The 20,974-nt window shown below is 50.0% G+C and overlaps 1 protein-coding gene across 3 annotated transcripts; it reads right to left on the bottom strand.

The window, feature by feature from the left end:
• Positions 1-3,661: 3,661 nt before the first annotated feature.
• Positions 3,662-20,304, bottom strand: CSPG5 (chondroitin sulfate proteoglycan 5). Of its 3 annotated transcripts, none has more exons than XM_054481885.2 (5): positions 20,038-20,304; positions 18,281-19,376; positions 14,133-14,321; positions 10,523-10,679; positions 3,662-4,181 (listed from the first exon to the last, which is right to left on the bottom strand). In XM_054481885.2, the coding sequence occupies exons 1-5, from the start codon at positions 20,132-20,134 to the stop codon at positions 4,020-4,022; spliced, it is 1,701 nt and encodes a 566-aa protein (XP_054337860.1). In that variant the 5' UTR covers positions 20,135-20,304; the 3' UTR covers positions 3,662-4,019. The 3 variants fall into 3 exon arrangements, with proteins under 3 accessions (XP_054337860.1, XP_054337861.1, XP_054337863.1); XM_054481886.2 differs by having other exon boundaries at positions 10,604-10,679; XM_054481888.2 differs by lacking the exon at positions 20,038-20,304 and adding an exon at positions 19,700-19,716.
• Between the last annotated feature and the right edge of the window lie 670 nt (positions 20,305-20,974).

Genomic DNA, 20,974 nt, shown 5'->3' with positions numbered 1-20,974 from the left:
TGACCTGAGAGGATTATACCCTAGGGTTAAGGATAAACCAGAAGCAAACCAGCCCTTGCATAGTCTGACAGGTCTGTGGCTTGGTTTCAGTGGCTTAGAAAATCTCCAATCTTGAATCTGGATTACTGTGACCCCAGAATTCTAGAGCTCCTGAGTACCTGACAGAAGCAAATAAAATTCCTCTCTGGAGGGAGAAATCATCCTAGGCTTCAAAATATTTTAATAAACAGGTTTTCAAATACAATGTCCAGCACAAAGTAAAAAATGAGGCACATGTGAACACACATCAGGGAGAACCAGCAGAAATTAGGTGACAGAAACACACAGGGATTCCAGTTATTGGAATGATCACAGATTGAACCAGGCAAAATGTTCAAGAAAACTCCTCCAATCGTTGGTAAGTCTGGCTATTTGAAATCTTCACTCTCTAATCCCTCCCCATTCTACAACCCCCATCCTCAATCTGCCTTACCCACTGTCTCCAGAGTTGCCTTTACACAAAACAAATCTGACCATCCTTCAGCTCTGTGCTTAAATGGCATTCAAGGCTGTTTGTAATCTGTCCTAAATTGCCCTTTTCAGCCTCATCATATACTCATCATATAGACTACTTTCCTGAGTATTCTACCTTTGCCTTTAATGTCCTCATCTCCTATTTTATCCTGAAAAATGCTTCTTTATCCTTCAAAGTCCAATTTAAATCTCTTCTCTTTGAAGCCTTTCTGAAATATATATATATGTGTGCATATATATGTATATATATAAGGTATATATATATGTGTATGTGTATATATATTTTTTAATTTATTTTTATTTATTTATTTATTTTTGAGGCAGGGTCTTGCTCTGTCGCCCAGACTGAAGTGCAGTGGCGCAATCTCAGCTCACTGCAACCTTCGTCCCGAGTTCAAGCAATTCTCCTACCTCAGCCTCCCGAGTAGCTGGGATTTCAGGTGCCCGCCACCATGCTCAGCTAATTTTTGCATTTTTAGTAGAGACGGAGTTTTATCACGTTGGCCAGGCTGGTCTCGAACTCCTGACCTCAGGTGATTCACCCACCTTGGCCTCCCAAAGTGCTGGGATTACAGGTGTGAGCCACTGCGCCTGGCCCCTTTCTGAAATCTTTTTTTTTTTTTTTTTTGAGACGGAGTCTTGCTCTGTCACCCAGGCTGGAGTGCAGTGGCGCCATCTCGGTTCACTGCAAGCTCCGCCTCCTGGGTTCACGCCGTTCTCCTGCCTCAGCCTCCCGCTTAGCTGGGACTACAGGCGCTCGCCACCACACCCGGCTAATTTTTTGTATTTTTAGTAGAGACAGGATTTCACCATGTTAGCCAGGACGGTCTCGATCTCTTGACCTCGTGATCCGCCCACCTTGACCTCCCAAAATGCTGGCATTACAGGTGTGAGCCACGGCACCCTGCCCTGAAATCTTAACCCCAACTCTCATAGCTTTCTACACACTGACACACTATTCTAATTATTTGTACTGACACACTATTATAATACTGACACACTGTTATAATTGCTTATGTCTGTTTCTCAAGCAGACTACTAACTTGTTGAGGTTTGGATCTATTTTATTTATTTAGTATTCCTGGCATCTAGCATAGTGCCTGGCTCAGAGTAAGTGCTTAATAAACATTATTTTAATTTTTAGAGGCAGGGTCTCAGCTGTGTTGCCCAGGCTGGAGTGCAGCGGCTATTCACAGGCTTAATCCCATTAATGATCACCATGGGAGTTTTGACCTTTTATACTTCTGAACTGAGCTTGTTCACCGCTCCTTAGGCAACCTGGTGGTCCCATGCTCCCAGGGGGACAAGATATTGTTACCAAACTTAGTGTGGACACCCGATCATCATAGTGCACTATAGCCCAGAACTCCTGGACTCAAGCGATCCTCCTGCCTCAGGCTCCAGAGTAGCTGGGACTATATGTGTGTGCCATGCTGCTCAGCTTACTGAACATTTATGAAAGAATGAAAGTGTATATATTTGTTTGAGACAGAGATTCACTCTGTCGCCCAGGCTGGAGTGCAGTGGTGCGATCTGGGCTCACTGCAGCCTCCGCACCCCAGGTTCAAGTGATTCTCCTGCCTCAGCCTCTTGAGTAGTTGGGACTAAAGGTGCCCACCACCATGCCTGGCTACTATATATATATTTTTTAGTAGAGATGGGGTTTCGCCACGTTGACCAGGCTAGTTTCAAACTCCTGACTCATGTGATCCCCCTGTGTCATCCCAAAGTGCTGGGATTACAGGTGTGAGCCACTGTGCCTGGCCTGAAAGAGTTTTGTTGTTGTTGTTGTTGAGACAGAGTTTCCCTCTGTCGCCAGGCTGGAGTGCAGTGGCACCATCTCAGCTCACTGCAACCTCTGCTTCCCGGGTTCAAGTGATTCTCCTGCCTCAGTCTCCTGAGTAGCTGGGACTACAGGCATGCGCCACCACACCCAGCTAATTTTTGTATTTTTAGTAGAGACGGGGTTTCACCATGTTGGCCAGGATGGTCTCAATCTCTTGACCTCATGATCCATCCGCCTTGGCCTCCCAAAGTGCTGGGATTATAGGCGTGAACCACTGCGCCCAGCCAGAGTATTCTTAATAATAGGTGATACAGACTGTTACAGGCTGAATTGTGTTCCCCCAAAATCCATATGTTGAAGCCCCAATTTCCATTGTGACTGTATTTGAAGATAGGGCTTTTAATGGGCTAAGATTAAAAAGGTGATAAAGGAGGGGCCCTAAACCAAAAGGATTGGTGTCCTTGTAAGAACTGGAACCGACATCAAAGATCTTTCTCTTTCCACATGCATACAGAGAAAAAGCCGTGTGAGGACGCAATGAGAAGACAGCTGTTTGCAAGCCAGGAAGAGAGGCTTCATAAGAAACCAACCCTATTGGGTTGATCTTGCACTTTCAGCCTCCAGAACCATGAGAAAATAAATTTGTGCTGTTTAAGCCACCCAGTCTGTGGTATTTTGTCGTGATAGCCTAAGCAGACAAACACACAGAACACTTCTGATATTTCAAACATGTTTAAATATACATCTTTGCCAGCCTGGCCAACACGGTGAAACCCTGTTTCTTCTAAAAATACAAAAATTAGCCAGGCATGGTGGCATACACCTGTAGTCCCAGCTACTTGGGAGGCTGAGGCATGAGAATCACTTGAACCTGGGAGATGGAGGTTGCATTGAGCCGAGATTGCGCCACTGCACTCCAGCTTGGGCAACAGAGTGAGACTCTGTCTCAAAAAATAAATAAACAAATAAATAAATATAAATAAATATACATCTTTGGCCAGGTACAGTGTTTCACACTTGTAATTCCAGCACTTTGGGAGGCTGAGGAGAGAGATTGCTTGAGCCCAGGAGTTTGAGACCAGCCTGGGCAACATAGTGAGACCCTGCCTTTCCAAAAAAAATTTATAAATTAGCCAGGTATGGTGGCTTGCACCTGTAGTCCCAGCTACTCAGAAGGCTGAGGTGGGAGGATCACTTGAGCTAGGGAGGTCAAGGCTGCAGTAAGCCCTGAACTCCAGCCTGGGTGACAGAGCGAGATTCCACCTCAAAATAAATAAATAAATAAATAAATAAACAAACATCTTCAATGAAGGTTACTCAACTCAAACTTAAAGGAGTGGACACAATGACTAAGAAAATGAATAACTTTTTAAAAAGTTTTATTTCAAGAACTTTGTTTTTTACTGGTATTTCAAAAAAAGGTGGGTCAAAGTACAAAAAAAAGTCAGTTGAATAACAGCACAGGTTTAGAAATCACAGCAGCAGAAGCAATGTACAGACAGCACAGACAACCCAATGTATGCAATTCTGTTCAGTTTCTTTGCTTATTTTAAGTATTTTTTTTGCCTCCTGTACAAAATACATAAAAGCATGCCATGAGATCAGAAAAAGAAAAGAGTTTAACAAATGGTTACAAGAAATAGACTCTGTACAAGAGGAGATAATGTTTCTTCCCATACCCCCCGCCCACTACCCCCGCTTGCTCTCTTCTTGCTCTGCTTTAGGTTAAATTATTCTGAAGACAGTTCACATCCAAGTCAGCCTGGTCACCTTTGCCACCCTCAAGTTTGGGCGACATGGAGTTCTGGATGTTAAATGACTCCTCCTCTTTCAGGCAGGACTTGAGAGCCTCCTGGATTTTGTGGGGAGCACTAGGATCATCCTGGAAGAGGGAAAAAGTTGGGGGGGGGAGACAATGCATACAGCAATCAAATAATAATATCAGGTTTTTCTATCTGGTTGAAGGAAGCATCACTGAAACAAGGAAAAAGTTCCAAGACTTGAATGAACTAAAAGGAACCAAAGTAACTCATTAGCAGCAACTTTTTAGGAAAGTCACCCTTACAAGCAATGGCCAGGCAGAGAGGAAAACTTTACAGTAATCAGTTTACAAATAACTTTAATTTGGGCCATGTCGAAGGTTTTCTCTTGGACAGAGATTGGGGAGAAAGAGTCCCTTGGCCCAGGTGCCTCTATAGCCTCACGTGTTGATGAGCTCTGCGCGGCCTACTGAGCCCAGCCTTCCTCTGGCCTTCCATCCTGTTGAGTTTTGCTTTCACAAAGATGCCTTGGTCAGGGAACATGTCTCATCAGTGTATACAGTGGGGTATGCATAGGACTAGTAAAGTGTAGAACTGCTCCTGGCTATGCTAGGGGCCTCTCTCCCCACAGTAAGAGCATCTCCTCTGACTAGAGGTCAAAGATGTGTCAGCCTCTCATTGTCACAAGTGAACCTGCTAAAAGATGCTAGCTAGAAAGGTATGTCCTCAATCCAAGCCCGAATGAGCCTGGCTGCCTCAATGGCTTGCCACACTCTGCATCACATGATATTCGCACTGCTGATTCTAATATAATAATCTATGTATATTGCCTACAGCCCTGTGACAAGCTCCCTCTGACAAACTCCTGAACCTGAGCTGAATTTGCATTTTATGTATTTATGTATTTATTTATGTATTTATTTATTTATTCTTGAGACGGAATCTTGCTCTGTCGCCCAGGCCAGAGTACAGTAGTGTGATCTCAGCTCATTGCAATCTTGAACCCCTTGGGTTCAAGGGATTCTCATGCCTCAATCTCCCCAGAACCTGGGATTATAGGCGCTCGTGACCATGCCCAGCTAACTTGTATTTTCAGTAGAGATAGGGTTTCACCATGTTGGCCAGGCTGGTCTCGAACTCCTGGCCTCAAGGGATCCACCCACCTCAGCCTCCCAAAGTGCTGGGATTACAGGTGTGAGCCACCACGCTGGCCTGAATTTGCCTTTTAAAGGTTCTCAGGAAGCTCACACTAGCACATAGTCCTCCAGGTCTATATTCTGCACGTTCAGAGAACTTCTGTGGCAACTCTTGCTTTACTCATTTCCTTTAGGACCACGTAAGGGGAATATACCCAGTGCAATTCAGTGGGCCTCAGTTCTTTCTCTGATGCCCCAAATAGCTGTTGTAAGTGCTTGGAACTCTGCTGATGGAAGAGGGTGTGTAACCACTAAGGCAGATTCATAGATGGCAAGAAGGTAGAGAGTGTCCTAATCTGACCAGCTAGCTAAGGCCATTCTTGCTTTAACCACTACCAAAATTCAAGATTACCATCATGCTTAAGGACCAGAGTGTTCTCCATAGAAGTCTGGTGAGCCCTCGTCTGTGCTGCCTGCTACCGAGTTTGACCCATAACAGCACTAGGTTATGGGAGCGATGAGTTGGAAAGAAAGTAGGGAGAGACCCCGGGCTTTCCATGGTGCTTGTACACACAGGACACTAGGGTGTCCATGAGTTCTGTGCATATGGAAATCACTGCCAGCTGCCCACTGCCCACTGCCCACAGCCTCACTTGGTGCTTCTCCAGAGGCCCAGATTAAGGAGGACAATTTAGTAGAGTTTCAAAGACTTCACACATGATTTATAGACAGGGGAACACATGTTTCTTGTTCCAATGAGACAAGAACAAGAAAATGAACTTCATAGAGTACTGAGGCAGATGTCAGGCAAGGCAGCTGCACACAGCACGCGTGGCCAGTTGAATGGTCAATCACTGCTTAGAATCACAAAACACTGTGCAGTGACATAAATGTCCATCTCCTGAGACGGAAAGATCTCCATCATACACTGATTGAAAAAAAGGAAGAGGTAGAACATATGTATAGCAAAATCTCATTTATGTTTTAAAAATATAGATATAGGTATGTGTTTGTGTGTGTACATATATATACACACGTGTGTACTTTACGGAGAGGGAGGTGGAGGTGAAGTAGAGCTGCACTTTTTTATTTCATGTACTTCTGTACTGTTTGGGGGAAACCATGGGCATGAAAGCTTGAGAGCTGAGCTATAAGTATCCTAGGTAGGATGGACTTCGAATCACACTAAAATCTAGAACAGGACAAGAGGACCTATAATCACCTCTCCTCTTACAAGGATACAACTTGCTTTTATGTCTTTCAAGATAACCTCCCACCCTCAACTCCTTCATCACATATTCTTTAGGGGCATAGAGGGGTATGGAAACATTCTCATGATGTGAAGAAAAGTGGACTACGTGACTCCTCACAGATCCTGGTCTCAGAGCTCTGATGCCATGAAGGTGGGCTCCCAGATTAAACCTGAGCCCTCGAGGGCTCGTGGGGTCCAGATTAGAAAACTGCCTTCTGAGCCAAGGGATGGAAGAAGCATATCCCAAAAGCAAGAGATATGCAAACAGTGTTATTAGACAAGCTGAATACCTCCAACAAACACAACAGGCAAAGGAATGTCTACACCAAGATGGGGCTCTCGTAACCCAGGTGTTTGCTTCAGAACTTGATCCTATTAAGGCAAGGGTAGCTGAATTCCACAGCAGGTCCAACTGCCTTTGACTTAACAGAAGTACCTCATCTCAAGGAAGCTGGATTAACATCTGGCATAAGTTCCTAGGAACCACTGTGGACTCACTGCTCCCAGCATTCAATCCCAGCAATATGGGCACCCTTCAACCAGGGGTCATGTGGGTTCAGGCCTGGCCAGAGGCAAACGTCTATTGGAAGAGGGTGGGCAGTCAGTGCTTTAACAAATACATGCAAGAGGAGAGTCTGGAAAGTAAGAAAGAGTTAAATAGGAAAAAGAAAAAAAAAAAAGGCACAGGAACATCAATGGAGAAATCCTAGGAATAAACTGAAATCCTGGAAGGTGTGTCAAATCTTAGCACAACCCAAGTTACCCCCATGGTCTCAACAGCACCGTTGTGGGGACCATCAGGGCAGCCCAGTGTTGGGGCAGCTGCCCTGGGTTTCTGGTGGCTTCATTCACGCAGTGCACCTGGAGCACGGGCAGCTTCTACATTCTCCGTGCCTCCTGACATACCCTTCAAGGCTGGTTGCTCAGCTACGCAAGACACTCACACAGACTCAGCCTAAGGCCCACCAGCTACAGAGCCGCACATCAGCCTGAGGGCAGAAAGGAGCAGAGGAGGGAAAGAGGTGCAACTGGCACAGATACCAGCCACTACCTTTCCCCATCACAGGCCCAAAGCCCCAGACTTTTTTGTTTGCAATCTTTTCAGAGTGTGGCTGGTAGAGGTGATTGCAACAGTATAGGAAAATGACTTGCTCAATCTATTTTATGTATGTAAAACAAATAACACCTTGATGAAAATAAATAAAACTCTCCAAAATTTTAGAGAAAACCAATACCAGCAAGGAGTTTGGGGGTAGGGAGAGAGGGGTGGGGAGAAGCCTCGAGGCAGGCTGGACTCCGGCGCCCCTCGTCTCTCCTCCTGGATCATCTGGAGGATTTCTCACTCTCCCCGGCTGCTGGCACCCCTTGCAGGCAGTCAGTGTGGCGGCTGTAGCAGTGAGCAGGGCTTCACTTCACAAACAAGTGGCAACCGTGTTCATCGGCAATGGTCACAAGATCTTGAATATGACTAAGTTTGACCTTTGAGTGAGGTGGAGAGAATTAGAGATGAAGGTAGAAAATCTACCAGTACATTCCCTGCTGGATAGGAGAGTCACCCCTCACATCCACAGTGTTTTCAGAGAGGAGAGGATGATGTCCCCTCGGGCACAAGCTGACGGAAAGACACCAGCCTCAATCTCCTTGAAGTCTGGGTATTTGGTTAAAATAAAAAAAGGCACCAGCCTCAAGATCCAAGAGGAGCCAGGAGAGAACCAGAGCCAGATCTTGCTGCTTCCTAAGGGATGGCTTGAGTGCTGCCCTGGCCACCCCATCACCCTGTCTCAGGCAGAGCCCACCATGGCCGACCAGCTTCACCTGCCCCGTGGCTGACCCCCAAGCCCCATGCTAGATCACCACTGCCTATGGCCAACCACCCACTGTGACCGACCACCACTCTCCCGTGGCTGACCACCTCCTGCTCTGCTGTTTTCAAGGCTTGCCATCTTCTGAACTAAGGGTCAGTGGCAGCGTTCAGGTACAAAAGCCTCACTTTCCACAAAGCTGGATCAGCCAAGAACAGGAAAATTTGCACTGGCTGTGTAGCCAAGCCCTCCAAGAGGAGCTCTTTCTTTTCCCTCTCTGGGAAGAAGAAAGGTGTCTAAAGCTGTGGTATCAGAAACACAAGGGTCAGAAACTTTCCTAAGGATGCTTGCACTCTGTCAAGCAGAGTGGGAGGACTCTGTCCAACCGTGGACAGTGAACATTCTGACTACAGGAGCTCCCATCCTGGCAGACCTGCTGCCATCTGCAGGACGGCAGATTGGCCAGTGGAACTGAGAGCCTCTGTAGCCCGCCATCACTCACTAGTATTCAGCAAGTGGTGACTGTGTGCATGTTACTGCAGAGAGCGGGATAATGTGCTCACTGAGACTCTGTCCTGCCCTCAGGGTGCCTACATCTCTGTGGGTTGATGAACGTGGTGACCAATCTTAGAGTTTATAAGACATAGTGTTTCCTTGGTTATAATGTTCATCTTGACCTTACTTGTTGTATCTTGGTACATACCAAGTGAAATAATCTGTTCTTTTTCTACCCTTTACATCAAAGACTTTAAAAAATTATCCTCAGTTCACCTTTTTCATTTCATATTTAAATTCACCCATTTACTTCTCCTGTACCAGGCCAAGATTTCCTGTTCTGGGGTTTTGTGAATGAGGCCACACATTTACTCTTATTCTCTCTTCCCCATTCTGGGGCTGCAATTTCCCCATCTATAAAAGGAAGAAGGCCAGGCATGGTAGCTCACACCTGTAATCCCAACACTTTGGGAGGCTGCGGCAGGAAGATCACTTGAGCCCAGGAGTTTGAGACCAGCCTGGGCAACATGGCAAAACCTCAACTTTACAAAAGTTAAAATAATTAGCCAGGTGTGGTGGCACATGCCTGTAGTCCTAGCAACTCAGGAGGCTGAGGCAGGGGTATCACTTGAGCCCAGGAGTCTAGGTTTGCACTGTGTAATGTGGTAGCATTAACTACCTTAAGAGCTCTACAGCCGCAAGTGGCTAGTGGCTGTTGTAGTAGACAGAGCAGATATAGAACACTTCCATTTCACAGAAAGTTCCACTGGACAGTATTGGTCTAGAGTGCTGAGGCCCCTGTGAGGTCTGACACTCTATGGTCCATGATTTCCAAGAACTTCTTCTAAATTTCCTCTTAAAGTCCATTGTTTCAGTCTGAAGTCTCAGTTTAACTTGCTTATCTGTGTAATAATCCGTGTAAAAATGCATTTATCTTGAAGTATGGAACCTGCATTATATAGAGAATTCTAGGATTTGGATGTGGCATGATTTGAGATTTGGATGGTTTCTGCCTTGTTTTTGAAATTCTCTCTAGTATTTTACTGGTCAGTCTAATCCAGGCAATACACTAGGCCAGGGTCTTTAGAAAATGGTCTATTGGGATCTTTTATTGGATTTCAACTGATATTTATAAGCCCATCCTCCTAAGAACAGGATTACTCCTGGACTTAAGTCTCTGCCAGTGTTTTGTTTTCAGGCCTTGGCCTTAACCAGCTGTGTATAACCCTGCCAGTTCTTAGGATCCTCAAATAGCAGCAAGGACACAGAATTCTTTCCACCCATCCCAAAGAGCAACCACCGTTTGCTTCACTGACCATCATGAAATTCCCCAGCAGTGAAAGCAGAGCCTTTCTCCTTGATATGGAAAATAAGACAATAATCAGACTTCTAAAGCGTAGATGAAGCTAAAAATCATGAGTAATCCTAGAAAAAGATCTTCTCAGCCAGGCAGGTGGCTCACGCCTATAATTCTAGCACTTTAGGAGCCTGAGGAAGGAAGACCACTTGAGGCCAGGAGTTCGAGACCAGCCTGGGCAACACAGTGAGACCTCATCTCTACAAAAAATTTAAAAAGAAAAAGATCTTTCGTATTGAAAATTCTGCTTGTCAAATAAGTGATACACCATCAAGTGCGTATTCCCACCTTTGCTGCCCAACCCAGTTACCCTAGGCTGACCTCTAGAGCTCTCTGGGGATTTCATACTCTGAAATAGACATCAGACACGGCCAGGGGCCAAAGCATGCATAAGAGGAGAGATGTGAAGAAAACAAGTTACCTGACAGATAACGTTATCATAGTGAGCCAAGGCACGGGCATGGGGGGAGGAGGTACGGGGAGTGTTGCAAAGTTTCCTTACATTTGGGTGAGAGCCCTCGGCAATGGTGGAGAGGGAGAAGTTATCATTGTGGAGCTCAGATGGGGTCCGGAATTTGCTGGTTAGGAGAGAAGAGTGAAGGAAAAATGTAAGTGAAATAATCACGGCAAAACATGACAATGTCTCAGCTTCTGGATGAAATACTGTATTTCGGCTGGGCGTGGTGGCTCATGCCTGTAATCCTAGCACTTTGGGAGGCTATGGCAGGCAGATCACTCGAGGTCAGGAGTTTCAGATTAGCTTGGCCAACATGGTGAAACCCCGTCTCTACTAAAAATACAAAAATTAGCTGGGCGTGGTGGCAGGTGCCTGTAATCCCAGCTACTTGGGAGGCTGAGGCAGAATTGTTTGAACCCGGGGGGCGGAGGTTGCAGGGAGCCAAGATCATGCCACTGCACTCCAGCCTGGCTGACAGAGCAAGACTCCGTCTCAAAAAACAAAAAAAAACAAAAAAAACAAAAAAAAACCACCACAAATACTGTATTTCTTTCTTTATTAAAAAAATTATTTTAAATTTTATTGATAAGTGCAGAACTGTACCTGGTACTGGTTATCGGTTTTTAAAGGCTTTTCTTTTTTTTTTTTTTTTGAGACAGGGTCTCACTCTGCCGCCCAGGCTTGAGTGCAGTGGCACAATCACAGCTCACCGCAGCCTTGACCTCCTGGGCTCAAGTGATCTTTCCACCTCAGCCTCCCAAGTAGCTGGGACTACAGGTGCATGCCACCACGCCCAGGTAATTTTTGTATTTTTTGTAGAGATGAGGTTTGACCATGTTGCCCAGGCTGATCTTGAACCCCTGAGCTCAAGCAATCTGCCTGCCTCAGCCTCCCCAAAGTGTTAGGATTACAGGTGTGAGCCACTGTGCCCAGCCAAATACTGTATTTCATCAAATGCCATGGATTATCTTTTTTTTTTTTTTTAATTTTACTTTAAGTTCTGGGATATAAGTGCAGAACATGTTGGTGTGTTATATAGGTATATGTGTGTCATGGTAGTTGGCTGCACCTATCAACCCGTCATCTAGGTTTTAAGCCCCACGTGCATTAGCTATTTGTCCTAATGCTCTCCCTTCCCTCTCCCAGATTATCTTAAAACAATTTTTTTTTTTTTTGTAAAGATGAGGTCTTGCTATGTTGCTCAGGCTGGACTCAAACCCTTGGGCTCAGGTGGTATTCCTGCTTTGGCCTCCCAAAGTCTTGGGATTACAGGCATGAGTCACAGCATCCAGCCAAATGCCATGGATTGTAATAAGATGCACCATTATTTGATGTACCATTAAGAAAAAATAAAAACACTTCCACCACTTAAACCATCATCCAATACTTTCTTATCACCTAGAGCTGTTTTTTTTGAGACAGAGTCTTGCTCTGTTGCCCAGGCTGGAGTGTAGTGGCACAATCTCGGCTCATTGCAACCTCCACCTCCTGGGTTCCAGCATTATCTGGCTCAGCCTCCCGAGTAGCTGGGATTACAGGTGCCTGCCACCACACCCAGCTATTTTTTGTATTTTTAGTAGAGACGGGGTTTCACCATCTTGGCCAGGCTGGTCTTGAACTCCTGACCTCGTGATCCACCCATCGTGATCCAACTGCCTCGGCCTCCCAAAGTGCTGGGATTACAGGCGTGAGCCACCGCGCCCAACCGAGCTTTTCTTATATACTTGAAGTAGTTCATTTAGACTTTAGATAAGGGACTGACAACAATATGAACAGCTAGGAACCCATTTGTGCATGCCAGGGAATTACAACTACATCATAACTACCATGTGGCCAACAGTGATCATAAGATGCCAGTGGCTGGGCACAGTGGTGCATGCCTGTAGTCACAGTTATTTGGGAGGCTGAGGTGGAAGGATCACTTGAGCCCAGGAGTTCAAGACCACCCTGGGTAACATAGTGAGACCCTGTCTCAATTAAATAAAAAAATAAAAAATAAAAGATGCCAGTGATTGTAAGACACAATCCAATTTCAGAGATGTTAATATGTGGGGAAAAAAGGTATATTTTAGAATAAATAAATTATGGCAGTATCTGCAGTGCACCAGGCACATGTCACACCATCAAAGCAGTAACCAGGCTTGGGAAAGAAAGAAAGCATGTGGAGAAACAAGAGGGCCATGGCTCTGTGAAAAACACAGGGCTGGCTAGAGGAGGAGGCCCTAGAATAGGGTCCTGCACCTGGCCTCAGTTCTTGCTTCTCCACTGCCCTGGCTGTTGTTCCTTTCTCTCCCCCATCCTCATCAGCAGCTGCCGTGATTGAAGCAGTCCCATCTCCTGCCCCCTGGATACCCCTGCTCACCCACCCCCTTGGTGTAGGCATGAGGAGCCAGGGGTCCAGGACTGTGTCTTTCTGGAGTGATCACGTGTGTAGATGCAGCCCGCCTCAGTACACAGGCACAATGGAGAGGCCGTACCAGCCCTGCGGCGGTTAGCTGAAAGGCTGCAGAGAGCTGCTGGCATCTCTCTGCGTGAGTCTACCCAGCAAAGGAGCAACAGATGGTGTTTTGTCCTTTTCCCAGGACCCAGGGAAAGTCCTTCAGTCACATTCTCTAGAGGGAGTCTCAGGTCAAGGGGAGGGGGATTAATGGGGCATCAGGTTGAAAGGGAAGTGGGGGCAGTTCTGCATAAATTGTCTCTGGGGTCCCAAGGAAGCTGAACTCCAATCTCCCTTTTTTGACTCCTGTGACACTTCCAAAAGGTTTTCCAACTTTGCTTAGTAATAGGAGTAATTTTCTCATAGTGTATAAGGTCACATCCGAGTGTTCAAGGCATGGGCTTAAAGGCAAACACATGTTGATTCTCACATGCACACAACAGTCACGGCTTTGCTAAGGGAAGAGCTGAAATAAGATTCTACATCCCATATGGCCCTTAAAATCCACAGTAGAGGAAGTTAACCCTAGTTCTCCCCACATATTCTACTCAGGAGAGGTAAAGAGGATTTCCTTAAGTTCCGTGCACTTCTGATTGGACACAGGCTTGACTATCTTTCAAAAAGCAATGCAGTGTGGTGCTAAATAAACCCTTTCTCCTCAGTGTTCACCGAGGAGGAGATGATTTTGGGTGACAGAGGTGAAGGAGTTGGAGTTCCTCCACGCAGAATTGTGAATGAAATCTCGCACTGGCTGCTGGCTGTCACAGTCCAGGGAAGAAGGGTCTATCAGGCAGGTGGGCAGACTGAGTAACTTACTTGGGGACTAGAGGAGGAGTAGCTACATGCTGGCTGCCTTTTTCAAAGCAGGCTCTCAGATGCCTAGGGCAGGGTTTTGGGAAAGCTGCTGGACAGTGGCAGTGTGCCACAGGGGCTTCACCTCTGCTGCAGCTCCAGCACATTTTGTGTAGGAACAGATGAGCCTGGGTGAATCTTTAGCACAGACAAAACAGCTGGGAATGGAGCACAGGTGCCAGAAACCCTCACGACAAAGTCCCTGGATCAGTTGGAGGGGTGCAGCAGGGTCGGGGGGCCTCCCACACCCTGACCTGGGTGGATGGGTGAGTGACACAGACTCACTTGGTCCTACGCAGCTTGGTATTCTCCGTCTTGAGCAGGTAAAGCTTCTTGGCAAAGAACACCGTCATCATGAAGAGCAGGAGCAGGACAAGGGCGGCCGAGCCCACGGCCACGCACATCACCTGGAAGTCAGTGATGATGGATTCGCAGCGCATCCCCTTGTGCCAGATGTAGTCCTGTGTGTTGCACCTGCAGCAGCGACATTGAGAAACCATGGCGATGGAGCAGGCAGCCACAGCCACAGTAAGGGCCTGGGCCCTGACCCCAACACCTGTCTCCACAGCCTGTTCCTAAGGCCATCTAGAGGAACTGTAATGCTCCGAATCTGCACAGACCTCAGAGCTGGTGTGATCGCCCCTGCCTTTACAACCATTCTATGAAGTGGGCCAGGGAGCTCTGAGGTCTGTGATATAAATGAGGTAACTGAGGTGTAGAGAAACTGAGTGAACTGGTCAAAGTTCTCTGACTGCTAAGTGACCGAGGAGGGAAGGGAATCCTGGTCTTCTGCTGTGCAGCCTCAATGAAGACACCAACAGGATCCTCTCAGGCCTCTCCCTGCCCTGGGCTCTGGGTGAAAGAAAGATGAAAAACAAGAGGAATAAGAGCTACAGCTACAAAGTCCCAGGACCTGCCCTGCACATGCAAACCTATCTTGCTGCTTTGCAGTCCCACCTAGTTCACGTGGCTGAGAAGACACCTAAAAATAAGGAAGTGACAGACAAGGACAAACAGAAAGATGGATGTAGATTCTTCTATCTCTGCAGCCCACCCCGCTAAGTTCTGCCCCTAAAGCTCCCTATCCTAGTACTATGAGAACTGTCATGCAACCACAGTGAGAATCAACCCTCTGGGTGGGTTTTAGTCTTTTTGTTGAGTGACTTTCTCCTGCCCTTGGGGACATTCCCAGGCTCCAACTCTTCCAATGACATTGCTGTTTCCATGGGAACCAGGCTGCTTCAAAGAGGAAAGATGTGGAAGGATACAGAGGCAGGCAAAGGAGGGAGGACATGAACCTCAGGGTGAATGACAGACAAGAGAAAGGGGTCCAGAAATGGGGAAATTATGCACCAGAGAACTGGCTACTCCACATCTAGAATAGGGTGGGGAGACATGGCTAGCAAGAAATTTTTTGTTTTCCACCTGAGCCTCTGCCGTCATGGGGAGGCTATCTGTTTGAGGTTGCCAGGGAATGCAGACCCCTGTAAGTGGGGCCTCTACCCCAGTGCTCTAGAGAAGTTCCGCCACAGCTCTGCTCATTTCCCTGCAGTGGGTCAGGGTGACAGAGACAAAGGCACACTGCAGTCTGCAACCAACGGCTCAGCAGTCTCCTGTGAGTGGAATGCAAAAATAGTTTTCAAGCTGTGGCCAGGCCTGGGTGTACACAGCCACGGGAGGAATCTGGTAGGGAGGCCCAAATGTGATCCTGGGATAGAAGCTAAGCAAGGGGAACTGGAGTGGACATGAGGAGAAGCCCTTGTGAAGTGAGAGGCTGGTAGACCCATGCTGGCAGAGCCATGTAGCTTAGTGAGGAAGACAATCTTATTCTTCCACTTGGGAATTTTCTGAGAGTTCCCGGAGATTCTGGGGACTTTTACAGCTCTCTAGAGGTAGCAAGGGCTCCAAATTTCATACTATTATGGGGAGTTCACTTTGAAGGTGAAAATTCCAGGCCTCCAATAGGATGAAAGATGATGATTTTGCACAGAGGTTGCACAGCCCCCAGGCTAAAATCATCACTATAGTCCCCCAAACTGAATTTTGAGGAGCAAAATCACAGGGTTTCCTCATATTTCTGGTAGCCCTTAATCAACTGGCAAGTTAGTTTATTGCCATATTTTCTTTTTAAAAATAAAATTGCTACGATTTCTTAATCACAGTACCTCCTTCTGGCAATGGCTGGACCACTCCAAGAACTGTGTGGTCACGTCCTATGAGTGACCCTAATGTCATGACCATTTATAATAAAGAAATTCGGCCGGGCGCGGTGGCTCACGCCTGTAATCCCAGCACTTTGGGAGGCCAAGGAGGGCAGATCACGAGGTCAGGAGATCGAAACCATCCTGGCTAACATAGTGAAATCCCATCTCCACTAAAAATACAAAAAATTAGCTGGGCATGGTGGCGGGTGCCTGTAGTCCCAGCTACTCGGGAGGCTGAGGCAGGAGAATGGTGTGAACCTGGGAGGTGGAGCTTATAGTGAGTCGAGATCGCACCACTGCACTCCAGCCTGGGCGACAGAGCGAGACTCCGTCTCAAAAAACAACAACAACAAAAAAAGAACTTCATAGAAAGAAACTGGAACTTAAGTTACAACGCCAAGGACAAAATACTCATTGCTTTCTACATGTTATTCTCTGATATACTACATCAAGACCTAAGGAACTTGAATTCTTCATATACTTGCAGAATGAATAAGAACAAGAAGGATGGAGAATGACACTTGAAAAAGAGATACCCTGGCCGGGCGTGGTGGCTCACGCCTGTAATCCCAGCACTTTGAGAGGCTGAGGTGGGCGGATCACTTGAGGTCAGGAGTTTGAGACCAGTCTGGCCAATATGGTGAAACCCCATCTCTACTAAAAATAAAAAGAGACACACAGATGACAGAAATGCTCCACCTAGGACTAATGGAGACAACCCTCAAAGGAGTCTCAGGGCTCTACTCCACTTCTACAGCCTGTAAAGGATGGAGACAAGCAAACCACCTGATCACCCCAACCTGGGATTCTTCTGGAATCAGGCTGCAAGCTCTCCAGCAAGTTAAATACCTCACTGTGAGGACAGTTCCTAAGAGTGAGGTGAGTAGGGTAATTACTGATGAGCTGCAGACAATGCCCTTAGGAAAACTAAACTCTGAGTCTTTAAAAGGATTATGGATTTGATATCCCAAGGTAGACAAACATCAAAGTAGAAAGAAAAAAGCTACCTCCCAAAATCAAGAAACATCCGCACATCTGCAATGCGAAGACTCTCAGCTTGATTTTGTCTGTGTGAGTGGCTGCATTTTGGGGTCTGTTTCTAAGAAGGTCCTCCCTTTTGAGTTTGCATGCCTACATCCCTTCCAGGGAACTGGCCCCTCCTCCAGCCGTGCACAAGGCATGGAGAGGTGTTCAATAGCTGTCTTTATCCCACAGAGTAGGTTTATGGGCCTACCCCTCTCACCAGTACCACCAGAACTCTCCAGCAAACACCCCTCAACCCAGCCCTCTTTCCAAAACTCTTAAAGAAGTCCCTTCATTTTGCCTTTTTTATTTTTTTTATTTTTTTTGAGACAGAGTTTCGCTCTTGCTGCCCAGGCTAGAGTGCAATGGCGTGATCTCGGCTCACCGCAACCTCCACCTCCCGGGTTCAAGCAATTCTGCCTCAGCCTCCCGAATAGCTGGGATTACACGCATGTGCCACCACACCTGGCTAAATTGTTTATGTTTTTAGTAGAGACAGGGTTTCTCCCTGTTGGTCAGGCTGGTCTCGAACTCCCAACCTCAGGTGATCTGCCCGCCTCGGCCTCTCAAAGTGCTGGGATTACAGGCGTGAGCCACCGCGCCCGGCCTCATTTTGCCTTTTTAATTGAGGGTTTGGGTAAGGACACAACACACAGAGGAAAGACATAATCCTATTTCTGAGGAACTTCTCCTAGTGATAAGGTCACAGGAAGTGCATTTTACCAAGTAATTCTGTAGAAGAAGCCTGAGTGAACATTTCTCCACCTGGGAATCCTGCGACTATACAACCTCTTGCAAATTGTGCCTGTCACAATGCCCTCTGTTTTTTTTTTTTTTTTTTTTTTTTGAGACGGAGTTTCACTCTGTCACCCAGGCTGGAGTGCAGTGGCACGATCTCCGCTCATGGCAACCTCCACCCTCCAGGTTCAAATGATTCTCCTTCCTCAGCCTCTTGAGTAGCTGGGACTATAGGTGCCTGCCACTGCGCCCGGCTAATTTTTTGTATTTTTAGTAGAGAGGGGGTTTCACCAACTTGGCCAGGCTGGTCTTGAACTCCTGACCTTAAGTGATCCGCCCGCCTCGGCCTCCCAAAGTGCTGGGATTACAGGCGTGAGCCACCGCGCCCGGCTACGCTGCCCTCTGTTGAGTCGTCGGCCTCACATACACTCTTCAGGGTCCCTATGCACCTGCTTGCCATGCCCTTACCTGCAGAAGGCCCCTATGTTCTCCACCAGGTAGCACTGGCCGCCATTGTGACAGTAACTTGGGAAGAGGTCACACACTGACCGGCAGGAGCCGTTATGCCGCACAAAGCCACTGCGGCACTCAGTGCCATTTTCACTGGAGGCCAGGTCCCTGCCTGGCTCTCCTGGGCGGGGCCTGAGGGCGATGCTGCTGCCGGGGACCGACCCCAGAGTGTGCTGTGGAGGGACAGCATGCCACCGACTGGTGGGCTGGCCTGTCCCGGGCCCCAGACCAGGCTTCCCAGTGGGCACTAGAAGCTCATTTTCATCTTCTAGGTCTCCACCTCCTACTGCATCTTTGTCATCTTCCTCTTCCTCCTCCTCTTCATCCAAGTCATCATAAAAGGATGTGGTGGGGTAGAAATCAGATTCATCAAAGGGGGTGAAATCATCGTATAAGTCAAGCAGGCTCCAGGAAGGGGTCTCTCCCTCAGTATCAGGGTGGTTCTCTGAGGTTCCTGGTGACCCTGGGAAGCTCCCCAGGTCTGCGCCACGACCCTCACCATCCAATCCTTCGAAGTAGTCGATGTCAATTATATCTGACGCCGGCTGGGGCTCCAGGGTGCCCTGAAATGGGTAAGTCGGCTCTGGCCCTTGAGGGTCGGGTGTGCTGCCCCCCAGGTTCAGCCAAACCTCCAAGGGGCTCTCCTTGGGGAGTTCAGAAGCTGGGCTCAGCTTGTCGCCAGGAGTGGGGGAGGGTGGCCCGCTGGCCTCTGTAGCCTCAGGAATGGCAGGGGGCATGACTGACTGCCCGAGGACCTCGTGGGGAGCCTGTAGCGTAGCTGGAAGGGCCTGGGCATCGCCGCTGCCCGCCTCTGCGGTCACTCCTCCCAGGCCTGGGCTGTCAGCCTCCAGCCAGGCGGTGCCGGTCACCGCAGCCGACTCCTGCAGCACCTCTTCTGGCCCGGCCAGCTCGCCACCGGGCGCCGTCCACGACGCCTCATCTTCCCCAGCCGCTGGTGGGCCGGCTTCTTCCCGCGTGTCGTTGGCACGCGGCTCCCACGCCGGGCTGCCCTTCACCAGCTCTTCGGCCTCAACCGCGCTGCCTGCCTCACGCGCTGCGGGCGGGAGGGCGAGGGGCGGGGCGTCAGGGCGGCGCGCTGGGGAGCCCTGGAGCCCCGGCCCGCCCCGGTCAGGCCCGCTCGCCTAGACCTGGTCGACCCAGACCTCGCCACCCGCAGACCCCACCGCCCCAGTGTGACCCCAGCCACCCGGCACCTCTAAGCCCCGTCCGGGAGTCTGTCCCCAGGCCCAGGATCACACCCCGCCCAACGCCTCGCGGCTCGGCCCTGCCCGACCCGACCCGCCCCGCCGTCTGAAGAGCCGGGCCAGGGCGGCCCCCAGCTCGGCCCACCCAGAAGTCTCACCCTCGGGAACCCACCCTGAGCCGTGTCCACAGGCGCCCTCCCTCAGCTCCAGGTCCCGCCCCGAAGTCTCACCCTCAGGCCCCGCCCCTGTCCCGCCCCCGGCCCCGCCCCCATCCCGCACCGCGGCCCGCGCTCTCGGGTCCCGGCTACCCCCACCGGGGTCGGCGCCCACCCGGGTCGGCCTTTCCCGGACCCCCAGCGCTCCTGGGACCCTTCCGCCGCCCGGCCGCGGCCAGGCAGTGCCCCGCCCCCTTGCCACAGCTCACAGCTCCACCTGTCCCCGCCGCCAGCGGGACCCCTGCCCTGGGTGGGGCGCGAGGGCCGCGGGAGTCCCGGGCGCAGTCATACCTACCCGGCACGGCCCCAGAGGCCAGGACCAGCGCGGCCCCCAGAAGCAGCAGCAGTGGCGGCGGCCCCCGGCCCGGGCCCCCGCCCCCAGCTCGCCCCATGGCGCGGCGCCCCGACCGCTGTCCGCGGTCCGCCCGGCTGGCTGCGCCCTCGGCTCGCCCGGCCGCCGCGCCTCCCGCCCGTTCTGCGGCCGCCTCAGCCCACGATGGGCAGCGCGAGGAGCCGCATGCCGCCGCCGTCGTCCGCCGCTGTCCCCGGCGCGCCGCGCCTCCCCGCCTCCCGCGCCGCCGCTGCCGCCGCTGCGCTCAGCGCCGCCCTCACCCCGCCCGCCGCGCCGGCCCCGCCGCACGTAGCGCTGACGCCGGCCCCTCGGTCAGCCTGCCAGGGGAACAGACAGACCCCTCGCTGGGGACTAGGAGACACACGGACCGGGAGCGCGGGGCAGGCGCACGGCGCGGCGCGCGGCGTTAGGCGGCAGGTGCGCGGGCGGGAGACCTGTGGGATGGGGCCACAGTCCCGCCCCAGGTGAACAGGCTGCACGGAGCCCCGACCCGGAGGAACCCACCCGCCACGCGGCAAGCACGGAGGCGGGGACGTCGCGGGCCCAGTTACCCGCAGGGTCGGGGCGGGGCTCAGAAGAGCCGCAGGGGGCGGAAGCACGAGCCCCCACTGTGGAAACAAGCCAGGCCCGGGGCGCATGGAGCCTCTCGGATTCTGCACCAATCCCGTGTTCCGGGCGGGAAGGCTCTCAGGGCGGTCTTCGGGTCTCCACGAGGGAGGGGCGGGCGTTGGCAGAGCCTGGCAAGGGGGCGAAGCCGACAGCCCAGGCTCTAATCGGATCAGATCTAATCCGTTCGCAGCCAAAGCCATTAGCCCAGATCTCGCACAGCCAGGCCCGCCAGAACGCATCCCGGGAGCAAGGGGTAAGACCCTCCCTGGGA

The sequence above is a fragment of the Pongo pygmaeus genome, chromosome 2 (assembly GCF_028885625.2).
Source record: "Pongo pygmaeus isolate AG05252 chromosome 2, NHGRI_mPonPyg2-v2.0_pri, whole genome shotgun sequence".
Lineage (NCBI taxonomy): Eukaryota > Metazoa > Chordata > Mammalia > Primates > Hominidae > Pongo > Pongo pygmaeus.
This window is presented reverse-complemented; position numbering and strand designations above follow the sequence as displayed.